At 39.9% G+C, this 19683-nt stretch overlaps 1 protein-coding gene across 1 annotated transcript; it reads left to right on the plus strand.

Moving 5' to 3' along the window:
* The first annotated feature begins 6682 nt into the window (after positions 1–6682).
* LOC137124216 (coiled-coil domain-containing protein 40-like) lies at positions 6683–18605 on the plus strand. The gene is made up of 19 exons (XM_067498969.1): positions 6683–7264; positions 7645–7781; positions 8417–8501; positions 8832–8965; positions 9237–9320; positions 9964–10183; positions 10588–10745; positions 10846–10968; positions 11680–11801; positions 12106–12349; positions 12460–12642; positions 12860–13105; positions 13236–13449; positions 13689–13858; positions 13947–14038; positions 14283–14397; positions 15147–15335; positions 15425–15583; positions 15993–18605. Exons 2-19 carry the CDS (start codon positions 7650–7652, stop codon positions 16236–16238), a joined length of 2916 nt encoding a protein of 971 aa, XP_067355070.1. The 5' UTR covers positions 6683–7264; positions 7645–7649; the 3' UTR covers positions 16239–18605.
* The last annotated feature ends 1078 nt before the right edge of the window (positions 18606–19683 follow it).

The raw sequence follows: 19683 nt of genomic DNA on the forward strand, positions 1-19683 counted from the left end.
TTCGACTACATTGATTTCTTTGATTTGCTGTGTATTAACTTAAAACAACTGCAGCACCTGTGGTAAAGGATGTAATATGCTAAATCCTCTCCATCATTTATCATTTTGTAGCGGCCTCAGCACCACATATTGTACAGATTTTCCATATAGCAATTTTTTTAGATGGCCAGATACAGTAGGGCAATATTCCATTTATTGATTGGGAAGCATTTAAATCTGGAATCTATAATTTTGTTCGATTACTATAATGTTAGTATAACATAAAACACCACCAGCTCATTTGCAAGAAATGAGATGTGTTATAGCAAACTGTTACTGATCACACTTGTCCTGGTCTGTTCATGTTAGACCAGCTTGTTAACATGTTTCACATCATGTAATCTCAAACATTATAATCAGCAATGCACTACAGCTTCAACACTTCCTTGATTGTGGCACATGTGTTGTACAGGACTATGGTGAGATTTCAACCCAACAATTATGATTTTTCAGTGAGGGTAAACATGCAAAGTGGTTCAACTGGCTCCTCAGATTACATGTTCTCATGAGCATCATTTGTACTGTCTCTGTAAGGACTGTCCATATAATACCTACTTTTTATGAGACCAGAGCATGTCCTGTGCTATCTGACTTTTACCTGCTCGTTGGAGTATAGGTGCAAAGCACAACATTAAAAAAACGAGAGCACAATAACGATTTCAAGAAAAACATAATTTCACAAAACGTTGCAGTGTTGTGTTTTCTGAAACTTTGTTGTTATATGGATGTGTAAGGTGCTTTACATAGTCATGCCAGCGAGTTTTTTCCTTGTCCTTTAATGTAGCCAGGTGGCTCAGGAGTGTCCGGCTGTAGCGCTCTACTGGATTTCCTCTGAGGTCGTATAGACTGGTCTGGACTTTACTTATGCCCAGTAAGGAGCACAGTTCTCAAATGGTGTGTGACTCGAAACCTCTTCCCTGGTCACCAAGGAGTCACTCAGGAAACCCATAATGGAGTAGAAAGTGTTCCCACAGGCACTTTGCCAGTGTACTGGCCTTTTGATCTCTGGCCACTGCATATTTGGTGAAGTGATCGGTGATCACAAGGATGGCTTTTATGTTCTGATGAAAGAAAGCTCCATATTAATTCCATAGGCCTCATAGTGTGGATGTTTACAGGGGGGGGCTGCTTTATCGGATGGAGCTTTTATGCGAACACACCTTTAACAACAGTAAAAGTGTTTCCATACAAATAGTCATGAAACTTTTCAGTTATGGCCCACTTAAGAACCAAGAACTCTAGTTTAAGGGGTGGGTATCTGGATTTACTGCGTGAGAGACGATGATGATAATGATGATGGTCTCTCACATGATGGTCTCCTAACGCCGTGGTGCTGGCATCTGTGTGAACAAAGTATGGTAATTTTGGATTAGGAGAGGCGAGTTTCTCGATGATGCCTTCAAATGCTCTCTAACATTCATCCCTCCAGCGTTCGCCAAAAGGTTCCTTAGGGTTCAGGTATTGACTATTTGCTAGCCGGGTCTTACATGGTAAATGGTAGAGCTTATATAGCGCTTTTCTACCTGTTGCCACTCAAAGTGTTTTACGCTGCTTCCTATTCACCCATTTGCACTCACAGTCACACCCACACTGATGGGGGAGCTGCTACGCATCTGACCAAGACTCACCGGGAGCAACTAAGTTGGGGTTCAGTGTCTATTTTTCCATGAGCCTTTGAAAAGTACTTGGGACATTTGTAATTCCCTGAAGCATATGATTGAACTCGAAAAACCCGAAGGGACACACGAAGGCTGTCTTTGGTTCAGACTGGTCCATCACAGAGAACCACTGTGACCCAGCAAGGGCTGAAAAAGATTCCTCCAGATTGAGCACATCACCATCATTTCTCCGCAGCACTACAATGTGCGATGAAAATGGGGACTCCAGAAGAGCTTGAAGATGTTTCTTTACTGCCTCAACGTCATGAGGGTGTATGTGCTGTGTGCTCAGATAAGTGCTAGTGACTTGTGAACCTGTATCAAGTAGACAACGGCATCTCTGGCCGTACACTTCCTTCCCATAAGTTGACTTGACAGTCTGCTATTGTTTGATACAGCAGATTTTTATGCTTTGCAAAAGTGGGACATGGTTCATCCCTGGCCTCTGTTTGCCCCTCAACAGAAGCTTGAGCTAGTTTAAATGAGATGGGACAGTGGGATTTTTTTAAGGGTCTCCCACTCACACTGCTTCTCTTTGAGTGTTCTCCTTTTCGCATAATGCTGGGTTAGGATCATTGTTGCAGCCAGAGGCAATGTGACCATCCTCCCCGCAGGTGAAACAACAACACAACTTGGGTTTGGGTACCAATGCTGTGGTTCTACTGGATCTCTTCCTTTTCTTGTTCACTTTTAACTCACTGGTGCAGTTTTTTAGTTGCTTGTGATGCTCTTTTTGCCGTTTTTTCATCGTTACGGGTTTTCAGTTGGGCAATTTGAAGCTGAAGATCAGCTATTTGCTGTCTGTCTGGTTATCTGTACAAGATCTATCAAGAGGTAAATAACGTTTCTCTAGCTCCCTCCCTGTAGCTTCATGCTGGAACTCAGCAATAACCTTGACCTATTTGTCTGTGGAAGGCACCTGAACTAACCTTATCACATGTCCACACTGTTTCAGGAAGTCAAAAACTTTATTGTCCCTCTCACTAAGAGTCAACCCACTGACTAACACTTCATTTTGAACCTTTACGTTCTCAGATTTCACAACATCCATGTTTTCCAAATATATGTACCCAACTCAAGTTAAAAAAATCTCAACACGTAATCAAACACTTAAATGCGCTTACTCATAAATCATCCTCACTAGCTCAAATTACTAAACTGTGGTCACCATAATTTGGATACTGCAAAAATGTAAATATGGATGGCTACCTTATCACTAATTAGCCTCTCCTGGCTGTAGCTCAGTTGGTAAGGCAGTCATCCACAGACCATAGGGTCAGTATCTCAATCCCTGTCTATAAGTCAAAGTGTCTCTGGGCAAGACACTGAACCCCCAACAGTCCATTCCCCTCCCCAGCTGTGCAGTGCTGGTCCAAGCCCAGTAGAAATTGGGGAGGGTTGCGTCAGGAAGGGCATGCGGTGTAAAGCAAAAACAACAAATCAACATGCAGACAATGATCCGCTGTGGGGACTCTGAACTCATGGGCTAAGCCAAAAGGACAAAATAAAACCAAACCAAACAAAAAGAAAAAAACTATTGACCATTGCGGGTCAGATTTGAAAATACTGGGGCTTCCAATTTGGACAGCTGCACTTCAAGCATCATGTTGCACTCTTTTTTTAGATGGTATTTTTACTGCACCTGATTTTGTTTACCTTGGCTGTTGAGACAGTCAGAGGAAATTCCAGCAAAACTCACATTACCATGATCAAATATTTAGAAGTAAAACCAACATGCTATGCCACCTGATAGTGTTTGAGAGTGTACTGATTTGCTCTAGTTGGTAACATTTTAACTTTTTGATGTAACTAAGTATTCATTGACTTTTCTGTGAAGAGAAGTGATGATGTTGTGCTTTTGTTGACAAATTAAGACAAAACAAGATGGAATCTTCAAATGTTAGGGTTGGATTTAAAAATAGCTTTATACCCTTCTCTACTGTTTATAGGCTACATGTTGGATCTGCTGAGGACCCAGGGGAGGAATGGTGCTGTAGCCTTGCTAGACAGCCTCATGATCCACTACCCAACTCTGTACACCCAAGGTGAGTGATTCTCTCTGGTGTCTGATTCTTAGCTTAGACAATTCAGAAATAATTTCTCCTTCCTGAAACACAAAGCTGTGATCTCAGGGGAAAAGATTATTGAGGTTAGCTTTAGAAAAGTGAAATCTTAGTAATGTAGCTCAATGTATGTTTATGCCCAGAGAGGTACTGGAACACACCCTGGTAAAGTAGTTGCCTGAGAAAATGAGAGAATAATATCACTTAACCTTGGAGATTAATCCTTAGCAGAAAGCTTGTGTTACAAAATCTGGGTGGAGTTTGAAAGACTACGCATATGGAGACTAGCAAAAAAAATGCCAAATTTCCAGTGCTTCACATTCCCTTACAGTAACAAAACTACTCTATACTATAGGCTTATACAGTTTTTGACAGTTCTAACTAGAAACATGTTTTCTCCAGCAGCTGCTGGAATGGTTTAGAAGCGAGGAGCCGCTTTTGGGAGGAGCAAAGGAAAATTGTATGGGTGGAGTCTGACCTGTGGTAAAAGGCAGAACAAAACAAAACAAAAAGAATAATAGTATCTAAAAGGGCTTTTTTTGGTACTGAGAATGTATTTATACCTTAAGCTTTACAAGAAATATCTCAGGCGTTTCCTAACTCATTAACCGTGGCTCTGAGCAACTGAACGAACAACCAGGAACCTGAAACTGATGCAGCTAAATGGACTTCAGCCATTATTCAAGTTATTTCCACTTGTAATTTTTTCAACTGTGAAAAGGGACTTTTGTCCCACCGTGGAACAAAACAGTCGCCTAGTATCCATGGAATGAGAAACACTCCCATAATGCAATTCTTCACATTTCATAGACATAAATATTAAAGTAATGCAGCACTACACTTGTCCAGGACAACACCAAAGGATGATGATTCATCAGTGTTCACCATCTTAAATCTAGGCTACAGCTCTCTGGGGCCCAAACTGAGAAAATAAGTGATGGAGGGGTTATGGACAAAGCTTCATCTCTTAAGGCAGGACAAGGCCTCATTTATCATTTTTAATGGTGGGCTACATAGAGTTTGGTGACCTCCCAGCTCAACTCTGCACAGCATCTGCCTGAAGCTGCATTTGTATTGTATCAAAGTTATTTCAATTGTCTGTTTCTAACTTGTAGATTTAATTTTAATCAACATCCAAGTCATAATTATGACAGCATGGGGAACTCTTTCTTAAAACCCCCGCTTGTCTGACTTGGTACTTGGAAACAACAACACCAAAAAAAACCTGCAAACCTTTCACTGCACTGTATTGTCTGGTCATCTGTGGTTTATGTATATCGGTAATTTTTGACAAACAATTTCTTCGCTTTCATACAAAATGCAATCAGTGACCACAGTTACCAAAGTTTATGAATTCCTTTTTCAGTCAGAGACCATCCCTGCAAAACACTGTACTTTTGCAGCACATTTATCAAATGCTAAAATACTTTCTTCAAAACACTTAAAAATGAAATCAAAACACAACGATCGAACAAAACACACTGAAATCTATACAAAATCATATCGAAAATATTGACAAACAGCGGAGTTTAGTCTACAGCTGAAAGCATACTCAGGTAACCTGTGCTTGGCTCATTAGGAAGCACATAAGGAGATGGAATGTGGAGACCGAGTGAAAGAACTCTGTTATCAGTATGTTAAGGTAAGACGTCTGTTCAATAAACAAGCAGAATACATACACAGCTATGCATAATGTGCTCTACTGTGGATTTACTGTATTTTAATAAACGCCAGACTCCACATTTATTCATTTTTGTGGCCAAATGTAGTTATACAAGCACAGTAAATCACTATGCAATAAATGGAAATTGAAGCAAATTGCTGTATTGCTGATTCATTCTTTTTACAAAATACAATATACAATAATTTAGTACATGCAATAAAGTGCAAATATCTTATTCTATAATAACTTATAATTTTTTTTGTCGAACTGCAAAGATATAATGTCTTTTTTAATGTAATGCTCTCCGTTAGTATTTTGTAGCTCAGTGTGCTAAGACTGAGAGTGTTTGCTTCCTGAGTGAGACTTGTTGCCCGTGTTGTGCAAGAAACTCTCTGTGTTCCAGGGCCCAGTATCCAAATGCTGATTACGCCTGGTGTTTACACTGGCTGTTCATCACCCTCCAATGACTGTCTTTCCCTAATAGTTGTATTTTCCTCGAGGTTTTACGTGCAGCAATGAGGGGTGCATCCTTGAGCAAATCTGACAGTTTACTATCTCCTGAATGTGTTTAATTATATGCCAGGATTCAGAAAACTGAAGCATATGCTTTTGCTCTTAAGGAAGTCTTATCGTTATGAAGTAAATTCTGGATTTTTTTTTACAGTGTTCAAAAAAGACAGGACTTGGGCGAGGCTTCGATGATACTGGAAGAGCCTTTCTATTCAGAGCTGGGCTCTATGTGTACATCCTTTTGGATACTTACTTGCTTTGCAGTAGTGGTGAAGCTCGTTTTACTACCACCTGTTCTCCCTGGCTTGATGGTGTCCTTTAGGTTTGTCCCCTATGTCCCCAAACAAAGGGTGTAGTGTGACCTTGGCTTGTTTTTTTGCAAACTCCACTCCACGTAGCCTTACTCTCGTTTTCAAAAATAGAGCCGATCTGTCATTCTCTGTTTTACTCTCTAGGCCATGTTCAAATGCTCTAATGAATAGTCCAGAGTATTTCCACTAAATATGGGAATATTTTGAGGAGGTAGAGTAGACAACCCTTGATGTTTAATGTCGCTCTGGCCCATCTTGACTGTGACCAAAACGTGCTGACTTTCTAAACCTGGAAGCTGGCTAAAGCACTTGCACTTAGCACTGAAGTACCTCATATTTGGCTCATTGCTTGCTTTTCACACTGTTCAACAGCATTGGTAACAGTAGTAAAAGGTACGTAATCCCTTGCATTTGTTATCTGTATCTGAATCTATTTGAAGTTACCCTTCCTGCTCTTTGAGCCACCCAACACCACAGAGCCTTTATATTTCTGCAAGATCTCAAGTTGAGATCAATTCTTCTCTTTCTGCTTTAAACTTAATTTCCTGTTCCTCTACAGCGTGTTTTTGCCTTAATGCTTCAGCCTTAGCTAATAAAGCTGCCTGTCAGCTTGGCCTAACTGGGCCTTTCTTGAGCTTATCCCACTTTGCAAAACATTCTCCGTGGTCTTAAGAGTTTGCTTTGCCTGTTGTTCTTCCACTATAGCTGGATCAACTTCCCCTTCTATTATTCACACCCAATGTATTCCACATGTTTAGACCAGTCCACAATATAGAACTCGGTAACACCTTGTTGCTCTTCCAGTTTGTATCCAGCCCAAAACAACCATCTTTACCTTGATAACTGGTCAAACTTCAAAGGCAAACATCCAAGACAGGCATGTGTCCTTGATGACGTCATGGATACGCTTATAAATACGCTTATTAATGTACTGGACCTTTCAAACGCGGTGACCACAGAAAACACAGAAGCAGAACAAACCTAGAGAAAACTCCCTTTGGCTCATACAGGAATTAAAAGGTAAATATTAGGTTCTTCGGAAATTCCTTGTATTTATTTTATTTGTATGTATCGGACAACTTTTGGAACTGTGTATCAATCTTTTGTTCGACATCTCTGCTTGAGCTCCAATAATTGCTGCTCTTAGACTAATGTTAGCAACCGGGAGCTAGCGTTAGGAAATGGCCTTACAGTTAGGTGAATTAGTGCTTTCTGTATGGCCACAGATGCGAGCTGAAATAAAAGAAACAATAAAAAAAAAACATAACTAAACAAGTTACAGTAACGTGGTGTTTATCTTTTTGTTGCTGTTCTCTAGCTAACAGAGGGGAGAAAACTCCATGTTAAGAAGCTAGTAAAGTTATGCTAACTGACGCTAACGGAGAAATTCGCCGTAACAGGTCCAATGCAGAGCGCTGGAGGTAAGGAAGGCGGGGAGGACGGAAGGTCCAGGCGGGATGAGAGAGACATCAAGCGACAGGAAAGGGCTGACAAAGGAGCGGAAGACTCTGAGGGGAATGCTCCGCCTGCTCAGGAGGTATCGTGTCTCCGAAATAAACGAGTCAAATGTCTCCTGATGTCAAATTGGCTTTAAACTTGTTCTTATGCCACACGTTACTTCTAGTGACCACTTCGGCAGTGGTCTTAAAAAAAACAGGCCAGTTGTGTTTCTGCACCTTTTTAACATCTGACATTAACATTTTAACAACTTTAAAAACTTTGTAGACAGTGTAAACAGCTTGAATACTGGTCTAAACAATGGGCTGGGAAGACCTTGTTTATACAACAGATGATCATGAAGTCAAAGTTTTCCCATTTATAACCCAAAATAATCAGAAGTTTCAGATGTTACCACACAAAAATTACAAAATTTAATTGTGCAAATAATATAATATAATTGAGCTCCCAGCAAGCTGCTGCTAAATGTTGGCAAAACTACTAGTTTCAGTACATGTAGCTCACTACTGCCCAACACATTTTTCATCATTTCTTTTTTTCATCAGCTTCTTACAGATATTAGTTACCCATGTCTTGGTGCTGTGAGGTTTCTGTGATGTCATTACTGCACAAACTATAGAGGAGCTTAAGCCTAATAACTAATAAACTATACTGTATACTACAGTGTTAAGGACCTTTGCACATGCTCTGTCTTTGTCCCATTGTGGCTCACAGGGTCAGTCAGAACCAGAACTGGATGGCTCAGCTCACCCACATCTTATCAGTGGTGCAGATGAAGATTCCCCAGTGGCCTCATTAGGTCAGTCACATTACAAGCTCTTTTAGGGATTTATATTTCTGTATTATATACAGAAACATATGGCACAGCATGGGATGTTTTAAAAAGACAAGATATTGTGCTGAAAGATTATAGCAGGAGCAAAAAGTGATAACAAAAATGTAGATAGGTGCAGAAAAAAGTGGAATATCTGTGTTGAAATAACAGTCGTAAACAGACAAAAATGCTTCCAAGTGCATTTATGTTTTCAAATTCTATATTAGGCAATTGTGCAGCGGTGTTTGAATTTCTGACATTTTACTGTATTGATGTTGTTGGGTTACATAATGGATTTTTTTTTTCTTTTCTCAGAACAAGATGATGTTGCTGACGTGCTTTTTACTCCTCACCTGTCAAACTTCAATGCATCAGAATACATGGAGGATCAGGAGTTTCTGGAGGAGGAGGAGGAGGAGGAGGAGTTTATTGTTCTTGACCCTGAGCATGTCTGTGGCTTTTCCTTCAATCGTTATGCAATTAGTATTTACTAAATCATGGAATATTTTCTTATTGCTTCTCAAGGAGAATAATGACATCAGTGTCTCATCTGTGTCTTTGGTGAACTAGTCAAATTAGGTGCATTGTTGATACTTACAAAGTCTCCAATACATAAGTTTCATTTATATACCCCCGCACCACTGAGATTTCATAAGAACTATACTAGATATTGTGCAATCTAATGTCATGTCATTAATGCCATGTTTGATCTGTTGGCAGCCTATGGTCAGAAGACAACAAGCTGCTCTCAGCAGCCAGCTTCACAAGCAGCTAGAGAGGATCGATCTGGAACTGAAAGAAAAGGTTGGCTTACTGTTTTGTTTGTTTGTTTTTTAAAATTATGCGCTCTATTAATACATAGCCTGCACATATTCAAGCCTTCAGAAGTAAACAGTATAGATATGACATCATGCCAAGGACATTTCACTCACTTTCCTCACTCACTCTATAGAATGACATGTCCAGAAGATGGTGCTGTTGACCTGTATCAAAATTAAATTTGCACCTTCTTATTAAGATAATGTGGTATATAGCGCTGTTTTTGTTTTTGTTTGTTTTTTGTCCTTTCGGATTATCCCGTGACCCTCTGGTCGGTAGACGACCACTCTACCATATGAGCCACTGCCCTGGTATATAGTGCAGTGTATGTTCAGCAAACACTTTTTTATGTCTAACATCCAAATAACAATAAAAAGTTGATGAAGTCCGTGAGACGGATGATGAGTCCATGTCACTGAAAACATTCAACACATCACTGCACATTACAATATGTGTTGCAGCATAAATCTGTTAAAAAAAGTATGTTAAAAATGTTGCATACTGTAACTTTAATATATATTTGACCATGAATGTGTGCATGGCAAAATAAAAGCTAGAGCACTTCTTGAGATTGTCAGGTCAGCTTGTTCTCTGATTCCTATCTATAATCCCTCTCCCACTGCTCCAGCTGGCAATTGAGAAAGCAGATGCCAGCCACATGCTGGAGATGGGTGTTGAGGTGTTCAGGCTTCAGGAGCAGATGGCTCGAGTCCATACTAGGCTGGAGGACCATCATCAGACAAAGGCACAGGCTGAAGCCAAACGTCACCAGGCACAGGATCAACTGGACGAAATGAAGAGCCAGTACTCTCATCTTTCCAGCCAGAACACCAAAGCCAAAGCTAGTGGTGAGACTGACTTCCCATTTGGTGTTAGTCCATGATCGTGCGTATTGTTAAAACAATGCTTTTTATTTGAGCAAAATAATTGTGCATAGTTTAACACACACTTAAATGCAGGCATGGAACAAATAATGTCTCATTGAATTGAGGTGGATTAAACCATAGTCTTTCACTTTTCTGTTCATTCTGATAACAGAAATCTCTGAAAAGTGACACAGCTAGAGAATTCATCATGTAAATCATGTAAATTTCAACAAATAGTAGTTTTTTGTTTACCAAGATTGACCAAAGTTCAATCCACAGTATAAAGTTTAGTATAAACATATCTTAAGTTATCATAAACATATGTTAAGTTAAATTAGTTTAAGGTTTCAGGTTTAAATGTTTGTGCTTGTATCTCCTCTCCATAGTGTCCCAGGTACAGTCAGAACTTGACAGCCTGTTGATGCATCTTAACTTCACAAAAGGAGTCAGTGAAGATCTACGCTCTAATGTCAAAGCCATGAAGAATGCAAAACACAAAGCAGGAGTGGAGAAGAGCAAGGCTGAGGAGCAGAAATTAAAGCAGGTTACAGGCTGAAGTTAGGCGCATTAAAAAACATCCCATCTTTTTATAACTGTAGGTATTGTCACTAAGTAATTAATTACCAATAGTCTTGTGTTATCAGGATTTGTATGTGGAACACCTAACAAAGGAAATGGAGAGGCAAATGCAGCAGATAGCCATGTATGAAGCCCAGGCCAGAGCTCAAGCACAGGAGACACAGGCAGCCAAGGAGGCCCTGTCTCTGGTAAGTAAAAATGGCAGAAAACAGTAAGTTTGAAATGTTTAATCACCATGCGAGTACTGTTAAAACTAAAAGCAACTGTTGGACATTTTTAAAAATGAAACTTAAAAAATTATAATATGGTTTTTATAAAAAATATTTTGAACTAATAAATGCTGATGTATTATTATGGGTTAACCACCTGTCAGAACAAACAGCAGTTAAATCCGCTTGAACTTGAAAGAATGGTTCAGAATGGCCACGCTCACCCCTGTCTTCAATGGCATTCTTAAGACCACCAGTGTTAATGTTTGGCCACTTAGGGGGTGTAGGACTAACTGTGAGGATACTGCTGACACATTATTATTTAGCAAAACAGTTGTTTACTACATGATATGGAGTTGTAGTTCTGGCTGCTTTATGAACACACAGTAAGGTCAAAATCCATGCTCACTTTACCTCTATGTTGGCCTCTACCATCTCCAAAGATAAATATCTTGTCCCTGATCCAGTTTTTTGCTAATTATGCTGTTTAGTGTGTAGAGAAATATTTAGCAGACATTTTACTCGCAAAATAGGCCAAAAAATCAGTGAAGTTATTTATAACATTAACTATTCAAAAATGAATTGAATTGCTCCTTCAGAAAGAAAATTTAAGTCTTGTATTTTCTTGCTGACTGTTGGTGAAGTATCTATACCGCATCAGTGGTATCATCCATGTTTGTTTGTGTGCAGGCTGAGATGGAAATGGAGTCTCTGATGCTGGCACGTAAACAGCTGCTGCAGCAGTGGAACAGCAGCCTGGTGGGCATGAGGAAACGAGATGAGGCTTTCAGCGCAATGCAGGCGGCCTTGCGGTGAGAAAAGGGGCAAAGGAAGGCTCAATATTAAAATGCTATGTGGAGGCCACATATACATTTAATTAATAATCTGTTATTAATAATAGTTAGTCCTGCTGGGCACATGCTTCATAAACAACATGAAAATGCAGGATTTACAATAACATTTTATATGTTGTCATTTGTTATTTTATTCACAGTGACCATTTAAGTGAGGTAAAATAATTCCAAGAAAAATCCTGAAGTTTAAATGAAAAGGTAACGAAAATTCAACCAAACGCATGTTTTGTTCATTTCTTTTTGCTGTTCTTGTTTCCCTCAGTGAGGTTCAGCACCAGGTTATTGTACTGGACAGAGAGATTGAAGGCTACAAGAAATCCACCACTGAAGAGCAAGAGCTAAATGAAACTCTTACTATGAAGCTGAACTGGTCCCAGGTGGACTGTGCCACCTCTAAGAAGTTAATCAGTCAGAAGCAAGCCCAGCAGGAGGCCCTGCAGGCCGACTACAGCACCTGTCTCCGCACTCTGAGAGAGACAGTTCACACCCTTGCCAGACTTTCAAAGGTAAACAAATGAAAAAAAGCTTCTGTATCTCTCTCTCTCTCTTCTTAACTATGCCACTTTCTGATTCTTGTTTTTTTTTCCTCTTCTCTTTCTTTCCTTGGGCATTCTAGGAAAGCGACACCCACCAGACTGAAGTGAATGATCAAAAGAGGCAGTTGGAGAAAGAGAGTGCACTGCGTTTGGAGTTGGAGGACAAGATCATGACCCACATGCAGCGGAAGCTCACCCACAACCAAGCTGCCAAGTACTCTGAACGGCTCACGGGCAAGATGGCCACACTCAAGAAAGATAAGGTAAAGAGGGGATCATTAAAGACGAATTAACGAGTTAACCATCACCAAGATTTGTTCCCCAAAGCAATGGAAAGTGAGAGGAAATGGAAAATTTGAAAAAGAACACAGTGCTGAAGATAAAACATTACACAAAGGACACAAACAACACATGCATAATTGTAGAAATATACTGTACATACGTAAAAATCTTTGCCTTTTGTCTTTTTGGCCTGTTTAGATCTCTCAGTTGTGGCAGCTAGAGAACGAGATGGTGTCTGTGGGACTGGAGAGCAGCATGGTCAGCCAACATCTGGACAGCCTGGCCCTTAACCAGGAGACTCTTGATGAGGAGATCACGAACTACAACAAGTTATTGACATCCCACCAGGATAAGATTTCTTCTTTAATTACAGTCATCGGACAGAAACAGGCCACCATTGCAAAATACAACAAAAGGATCTGTGAAATCGCAGCCAGCACTGGGGTGAGAGATGTTGGGGAGGCAGTAATCCCTGGTTGTGTGTTGTTCATGTGGATAAATCAAAGAGAAGAAGTCTTTCAACTGGTATATAATAATAAGCTCACATGTTTCTTTTGTGATTTTGTATTCCCAGCATGAAGACCTGAGTCCTCTGCATATCAAGATAGAGTCATTGACTGCAGAGATTGAGGATCTGGCAGAAAATATAAGAAAGGACCAGCAGTTTTGGATAAAACAGCAGGGAACTCTAGTAGGACTCACCCAGGACATAGAGACCAGCAGCAAGAGCATGCTCAAACTGCAGGCAGAGTACACTGCCATTCAGCAAAATAAAATCCGCTTGGAGAGTATGTAACGTAGTGAACGAAGCACACACATCCCCCAATAGTCCCACATTTCCATGTCACTACAAGTTATTGTCACAGAAAATTCAAGTACGTTGCTTTATATTGAACTAGTAAGCAGTGTGTCTGAGAATGTAATGTGTGGTTCCTCACAAAAAAACAACAAAAATGATGTTTTTATAGTATAACCATTGCCACATGCGATAAACCAACAACTCTGAAACCCCCTCCAACCCCACCAGGTCAGCTTGAAGTAGAGTACAGAGAGCAGACAGAGCTGGAGAAAAATGCAAAGATGCTGAAGGGAGATTTGGTAAAACTCAACACCCTACTGAGCAAGGATGGACAGCTCAGCCAGGCCCTGGAGCAGGAGAATATACTGATGGAGACAGACTTCCTCCACAGACTTAAGGCATGGGATGGTTGTTAAATTCCTTTTTACTGAATTCCTTTGTAAATACTGGTAATTATTGCTTTGTGATGTGCACGATTGTGTTTAGGAGGCAGAGCTGGAATGTACTGAGATGCAGATGAAATATGAGAAGACCCAGGAGGAAAAAGAGAGGCTTCTTAACAGTCTGGTGGAATATGAGTAAGTCATAGATATTAAGTTTCTTTTCTAATATATCAGTGTGCCTGTCAGTCAAAAAATAATTGTATTTCTTTGTTATATACTGAACAAAAATTAGTTAATTAGTACATACGTATTGGTAGGAAATCATGCCGTAAGTAGCGCTCATTTCAGCTTGCTTATAATCATTTTCCCTCGACATTACCAGTTCATACATGCTTGGTGTTTTTTCACATGCATCCTTTACTGCGTGTGTGTCCTGCAGGCGGCAAATCATGCTGTGGGAGAAAAAGACGCAGCTCATGAGAGAGACCCATTCAGCTGTGGAGGTGGACCAGGGAGAAATGCAGACGATGAAGGCTGAGATACATCGTATGGAGGTAAACGCCGGGTAAAATTCATTAAACAAAGGGAAACTGTAATACTGAGTTTTTTTAAATATGTACAATGAAGCAGTAAATTATTGTTTTATTTTGAGATGAAGAAAATGGTTTTTAATTTCTACAACTTTTTTGCAAATGTAATCACATTGCAAAAGGGGGAGTCCACCTAATGGAAATTGAATAGATTGGACATAGTTTGAAAAGGTATAAAACAACCCACAGTTCTCACTGCACATCTGTTCAAAAACCAAGTTATGAAGTCCAAAGGTTTAACTGCCCAAATCCAAAATGTGAGAGAATTTTACAAAACATTAAAATACCTTTCTGAAAACATTCATTATTGGTTAATGTTTTTCTGTTGATTTGATAATTTATATGTGCAAAAAAATAAGATATATAATTGCATACATTGACAGTAGTTAAAGACTCTCTGATAAAAGGACGTCAATCAAAATAAAAACTATAGGATCTATTTCAGATGTTTGGTTGGACCTTATAATATGACAACAGTACTTGTGTGTTTTTTAAATGTTTTTTTTTTCCTCAGTATTAAGTTGCATTACCTTTTGTACTAATAACCTACATGACATGAGAATCAGCTGTGTGGTTTGGGTGAACGAAACATGATTAAAATGAATTTCTTCGTAAACTCAGTAGGTGAAATCAGAAAAGCATCTTAAGCTACAATCTGATGTTTGTTTGCTTAATGTTTGTGGATGCAGTACTGTATGTGTGTGTCTGTGCAGGTGCGACTCAACCAGCTGATGAAGCAACAGGAGCAGCTGCTGAGGGAAAGTGAAGAAACAGTGGAGAGGAGGGAAACCACTGTCCTCCGTTGGGAGGCCATGTTCCACACCTCTCACAAACAAACTACAAAGGGCGACCTAACTCTTGTCATACACAGCTTACAGCGTAAGATCCAGGATACACTCAAGGTATTGTGGGAGAAGTGGATTCTCAGTGTTTGCCTATGTGACTGTAGCATGTTGCACTGTTATCTTATATCCAGTAAACTTGTTTTCAGCATGTGGCAGAGTCTGAGCAGAGTATCAAGGAGCTACAGGAGAATCAGCAGAGTCTGAGCAACAAGATTGAGGAGCAGAAACAGCAGCTGTTAGAACTGTGCGGCACCAGCTACATCATTGACACGGAAATTGTAAATATACAGGATACCAAAGAAAAGGTAAGGAGCACAGACTCCATACACTTTAGTGAAACTCTGTTTAAAAAGTTGTAGTTGTCTATTATTTGGTTTTGTAATTGCAGTCCAGTATGTGTGTTGCAATCTAATCTGATTCACTTACTTCAGCGTTTAACTACTTGGAACAGAATGTGTCAATCAAGCCTTCTTTTGGAACTGAAATATGCAGCGTCAATCTTCTGCCGGTAAATGTTGAATAACTCTGATGAAGGTGTGGTGGCATTGTTTTCTGGTTCAGGTAGTTGTGATTTTAGACTTGAGTATCACGTGAAACACACCTACTAACCAAGAATTCCAGATATAAATAGCTACTCAGGGTTTTCCACCTTTGGTAGAAGTAAAAGCACAGACCATACAGTATGTACCCATCTTTTCTCTTTCCCCCCGGTAGAACCTCGCCCACCTGGTGTCTCTACAAAGCCAGGGCAAGAAGCTGCAGGAGGTGTGTAAGGGCAGCTACCAAGCCTTATCCACAAGCGAGTCTGTAGAAGCCTCTCTGCAAAGCCAGGTGCAGCGTGTGCATGCCGTCAGCAGCATCCTGCTCCACGTGTGTGACGAGTTTCCCCAGCACCAAGAGGCACTCCGCAGGCTGTCGCTCACATTGGCAGCCCGCACACAGGCCCTGGATCAGGAGTGAATTCACCCTTTGAGTTGCATTGTAACTGCACGGTTTAAAAAAAAAAAGAAAAAAAAAAAAGAATCTTTTCAGATGTCATTTCTAGACATTATGGACCAGTCATGGGCAAACATATTGGCATCCTTGCAATCCTGTTAGAAAATGCAACCTTTCTTAGAAAATTGTTCCAATGGCAAATGTTCCAATTGAAAAGTCAAATCTGCTACAGTTCCACACAGAACCCAAAAGATTATTGGCCCCATTAATTTAATATTTGGTAGCCCCCCCAGTTTGGAAAAAATTACTTAAATCAGAGTTTCTTACACGTCTCTACTGGAATCTTGAACCCCTCTTTTTTTGCAAACTGCTCCAGGTCATTCAGATATGAAGGATGTCTTCTCCCAACTGCTGTTTAGAGATCTCTGCACAGGTGTTCTATGGGATTCAGATCTGGACTCATTGCTGGCCATTTCAGAACTCTTCAGTGCTTTGTTTGGAACCAGTTCTGAGTGCTTTTTGAAGTGTGTCTGGGTCGTTGTCCTGCTGGAAGACCCATGACCTCTGGTGGAGACGCAGCTTTTTGACACTGGCCACTATGTTGTGCCCCAAAATTCTTTGGTAATCAGCGAGGTAATCCTTTGTTGTCATTTTTCATTAAATTTGCTCGTCCTTCCAGGGAGGTTAACTACAGAGCCATAAGCAGTAAACCTCTTGATGATATTACACACAGTGGACACAGGAACATTAAGATCTGTGGAGATGGACGTGTTGCCCTCCAAATTGTCCATGTTTTTCCACAGTGTTTTCCACTAAAATCCAAAGACACCTCTTTACACTTTTGTTTGTCCATGCTCAGTTGCATTTTCTGACAGAATTGCAAGGGTGCTGATATTTTTAGCCATGACCGTATCTATGATTCATCAGAAAACATGGTTGAACGCTTGACATTGTGAGCAGTCAGTGTAAACAGTGTCTTTCAAGTTAGTAATTTCTCATTTTGTAACCGTGTTCCCACCCTTGCTAGTAATTCAAATTCTAAGCCACAAAGACATAATATGCATTATATCCAAATTTTCGACTACTTGTGAACACATTACACATGTGAATCCTGATTCACATGTGTAATGCAATATGCAGTTTGAATCTCACACACACAACTACTCAGCGCTAACCACATAGGAAAATTTAGATAATGAACATCTGGAAAGATGTATTATTGTTGAATTTACTGCAGAAGCAGCATCATAAATGAAGAAGCAGCATCATAATTTTACTTATACATATTTTTGGCAAATGTATTTCTTTTGTCTAATTGTAGTGTGGAAGTCAAAAGTTTAAAAAGAGAGTAGATAAAAAAAAAATATTGGATAATTCACTGTGTGTGGTACCAGGACATTTGTTTTTGTGTTTGCATTGTGCTGCACTAAAATGATTGTCAAATAGTGTAATAAAATAAACATTTTGATAAACACTAATGCAAGTAATTAAATAACCTGCTCTGCTGGGCTTTTTCAGTCCAGCTGTTAGTTTAAATAGTGTTGGTCCAGTGGTACTGCCAGTGACATAAAAAAGACACTTGTCATAGATGCTAATTTTCAGACCACAGTGCAGGCAATGTGCAAACAGTCCTGGTGGTAAAGTAAATGTGGTACCGTATTTCATGCTCCAATTACCTAATGAGCTCCTCTTATTTTCAACCTTCACCTACAAACACATCATTGCCCTGTCATTAGTTTGTCTTAACTTTGTGAAGCTGAATTTGCGTCAGCCCGATATCTGCTACTGCTTAACCTGTTCAGGGTCATGAGGGGGCAGCCTTTCACAGCCTTCACTGGGCAAGTGTCTCTCTCAGTCTATCTCAAGGACAACACAGAGAGACATGCACTGACAGACAACCATTCACATTCATTTCACACCTTCACAGTCACCAATGAACCTAACATCCATGTCTTTGGACGGGAGGAAATCGGAGGACCAAAAAACAATACTCAAGCATACGGAGAGTACGTAAACGCCACACAGCAAGGCCACAGCCAACGGGTAGATTCAAAGTGGGGACCTTCTAGCTGTAAGACGGCAGCGCTAAATACTGGTTGACAATGGCACTTAAAATCTGTTCATGTTAGACCAGCATTTTAACTTTCTTGATTGTACACATGTGTCACATGTGTCATACATGACTGTGACGACGTGATCTCAACCAAACAGTGAGGGTAAACATGCAATGTGGTTAAACTGGCTCCTCATAATACGTGTTCTCATGAGCATCATTTTTCTCTCTAAGAACTGTCCATAGTAACCAGAGGCAGCCTATAGACAGATGTGTACAAACCCTGCTGTGGGGCAAAACAAGTGGCTATAACAATGAACTTAGATTCCTCTTACTCACAATGTTCCTCACAGTGTATCAGCAAATAATTTTCTTGCAGGTAAACTGCATTTAAGATTGGGATGACTAATTTTCTATAAATAATTTTAGAAATGATATGTTGCAGTTACTAAGTTGTTTTTTTTTTAAGTTAAAAAAGAAATATATCTTGTTTTTGCACACGTAAATGGTAATTAATATTGTCTATCAACTGTTTCAAACCGGCTTTGGCTTTGGATAGAATTGAAAACAATCACGAGGAGTTTTTTCCCACCTACCATTTCCACCACTGGGGCATGTGCTGTGCTCTTAGCTGTTAGATGCAAAGCACAACATTTCACAAAACAAGAACAAAAGAGAGCACAACAACATTTCAGGAAACAACAAAAACTTCAGGAAACACAACATTTCACAAAACATTGCAGTGTTGTTTTTTTCTAAAAGTATTTTCTGTGTTTTGCACCTTGTAGGCCACTATAAAACCTGAGTATGGTACATTTAACTGGGACTACTTGTAAAATTGTGTATTGCACAATTGCACAACAATTGTCATCTTGAACAAAGCACAGTATATGTTGAATGTGTTACTGCACTGTTATCTTTGATCTCAGAATGCAGGCCTACTTGTGTTTCCTAGAATTTCCAAAGGTAGAATGAGAGGTAGAGCCTTTAGCTATCAAGCTCCTCTTCTGTGGAACCAGCTCCCAGTTCAGATTCGGAAAGGAGACACCCTCTCTACTTTGCAGATCAGATTAGAAAATACTGGGACATCCAATTTTGACAGCTCCACTTCAACCATCATGTTGTTAAGTCTCTAGTGCTAAAATGCTCACTGCAGTGCTGAGCACTAGAGTGATGCTGTTTGCGAAGTTTCATGAAATCTGATAGTGTTGACTACCTGATAAATTCCTGACTCACTTATTTTTTTTTTTTACTGTTGCAATTCACTGGCACTAAAGACTTGGTTATTATGTTAATTACTTCTAATTGGAAAACCAGAAATACGTTTGTGACTGACTCAGTTCTCAGTTTCCTTGTCCGTGGATTACTCAATCTCCTTTTTTGTTGCTGTTGTGGTTGATGCCAGTGCATAATTTA

The sequence above is a fragment of the Channa argus genome, chromosome 3 (assembly GCF_033026475.1).
Source record: "Channa argus isolate prfri chromosome 3, Channa argus male v1.0, whole genome shotgun sequence".
NCBI lineage: Eukaryota > Metazoa > Chordata > Actinopteri > Anabantiformes > Channidae > Channa > Channa argus.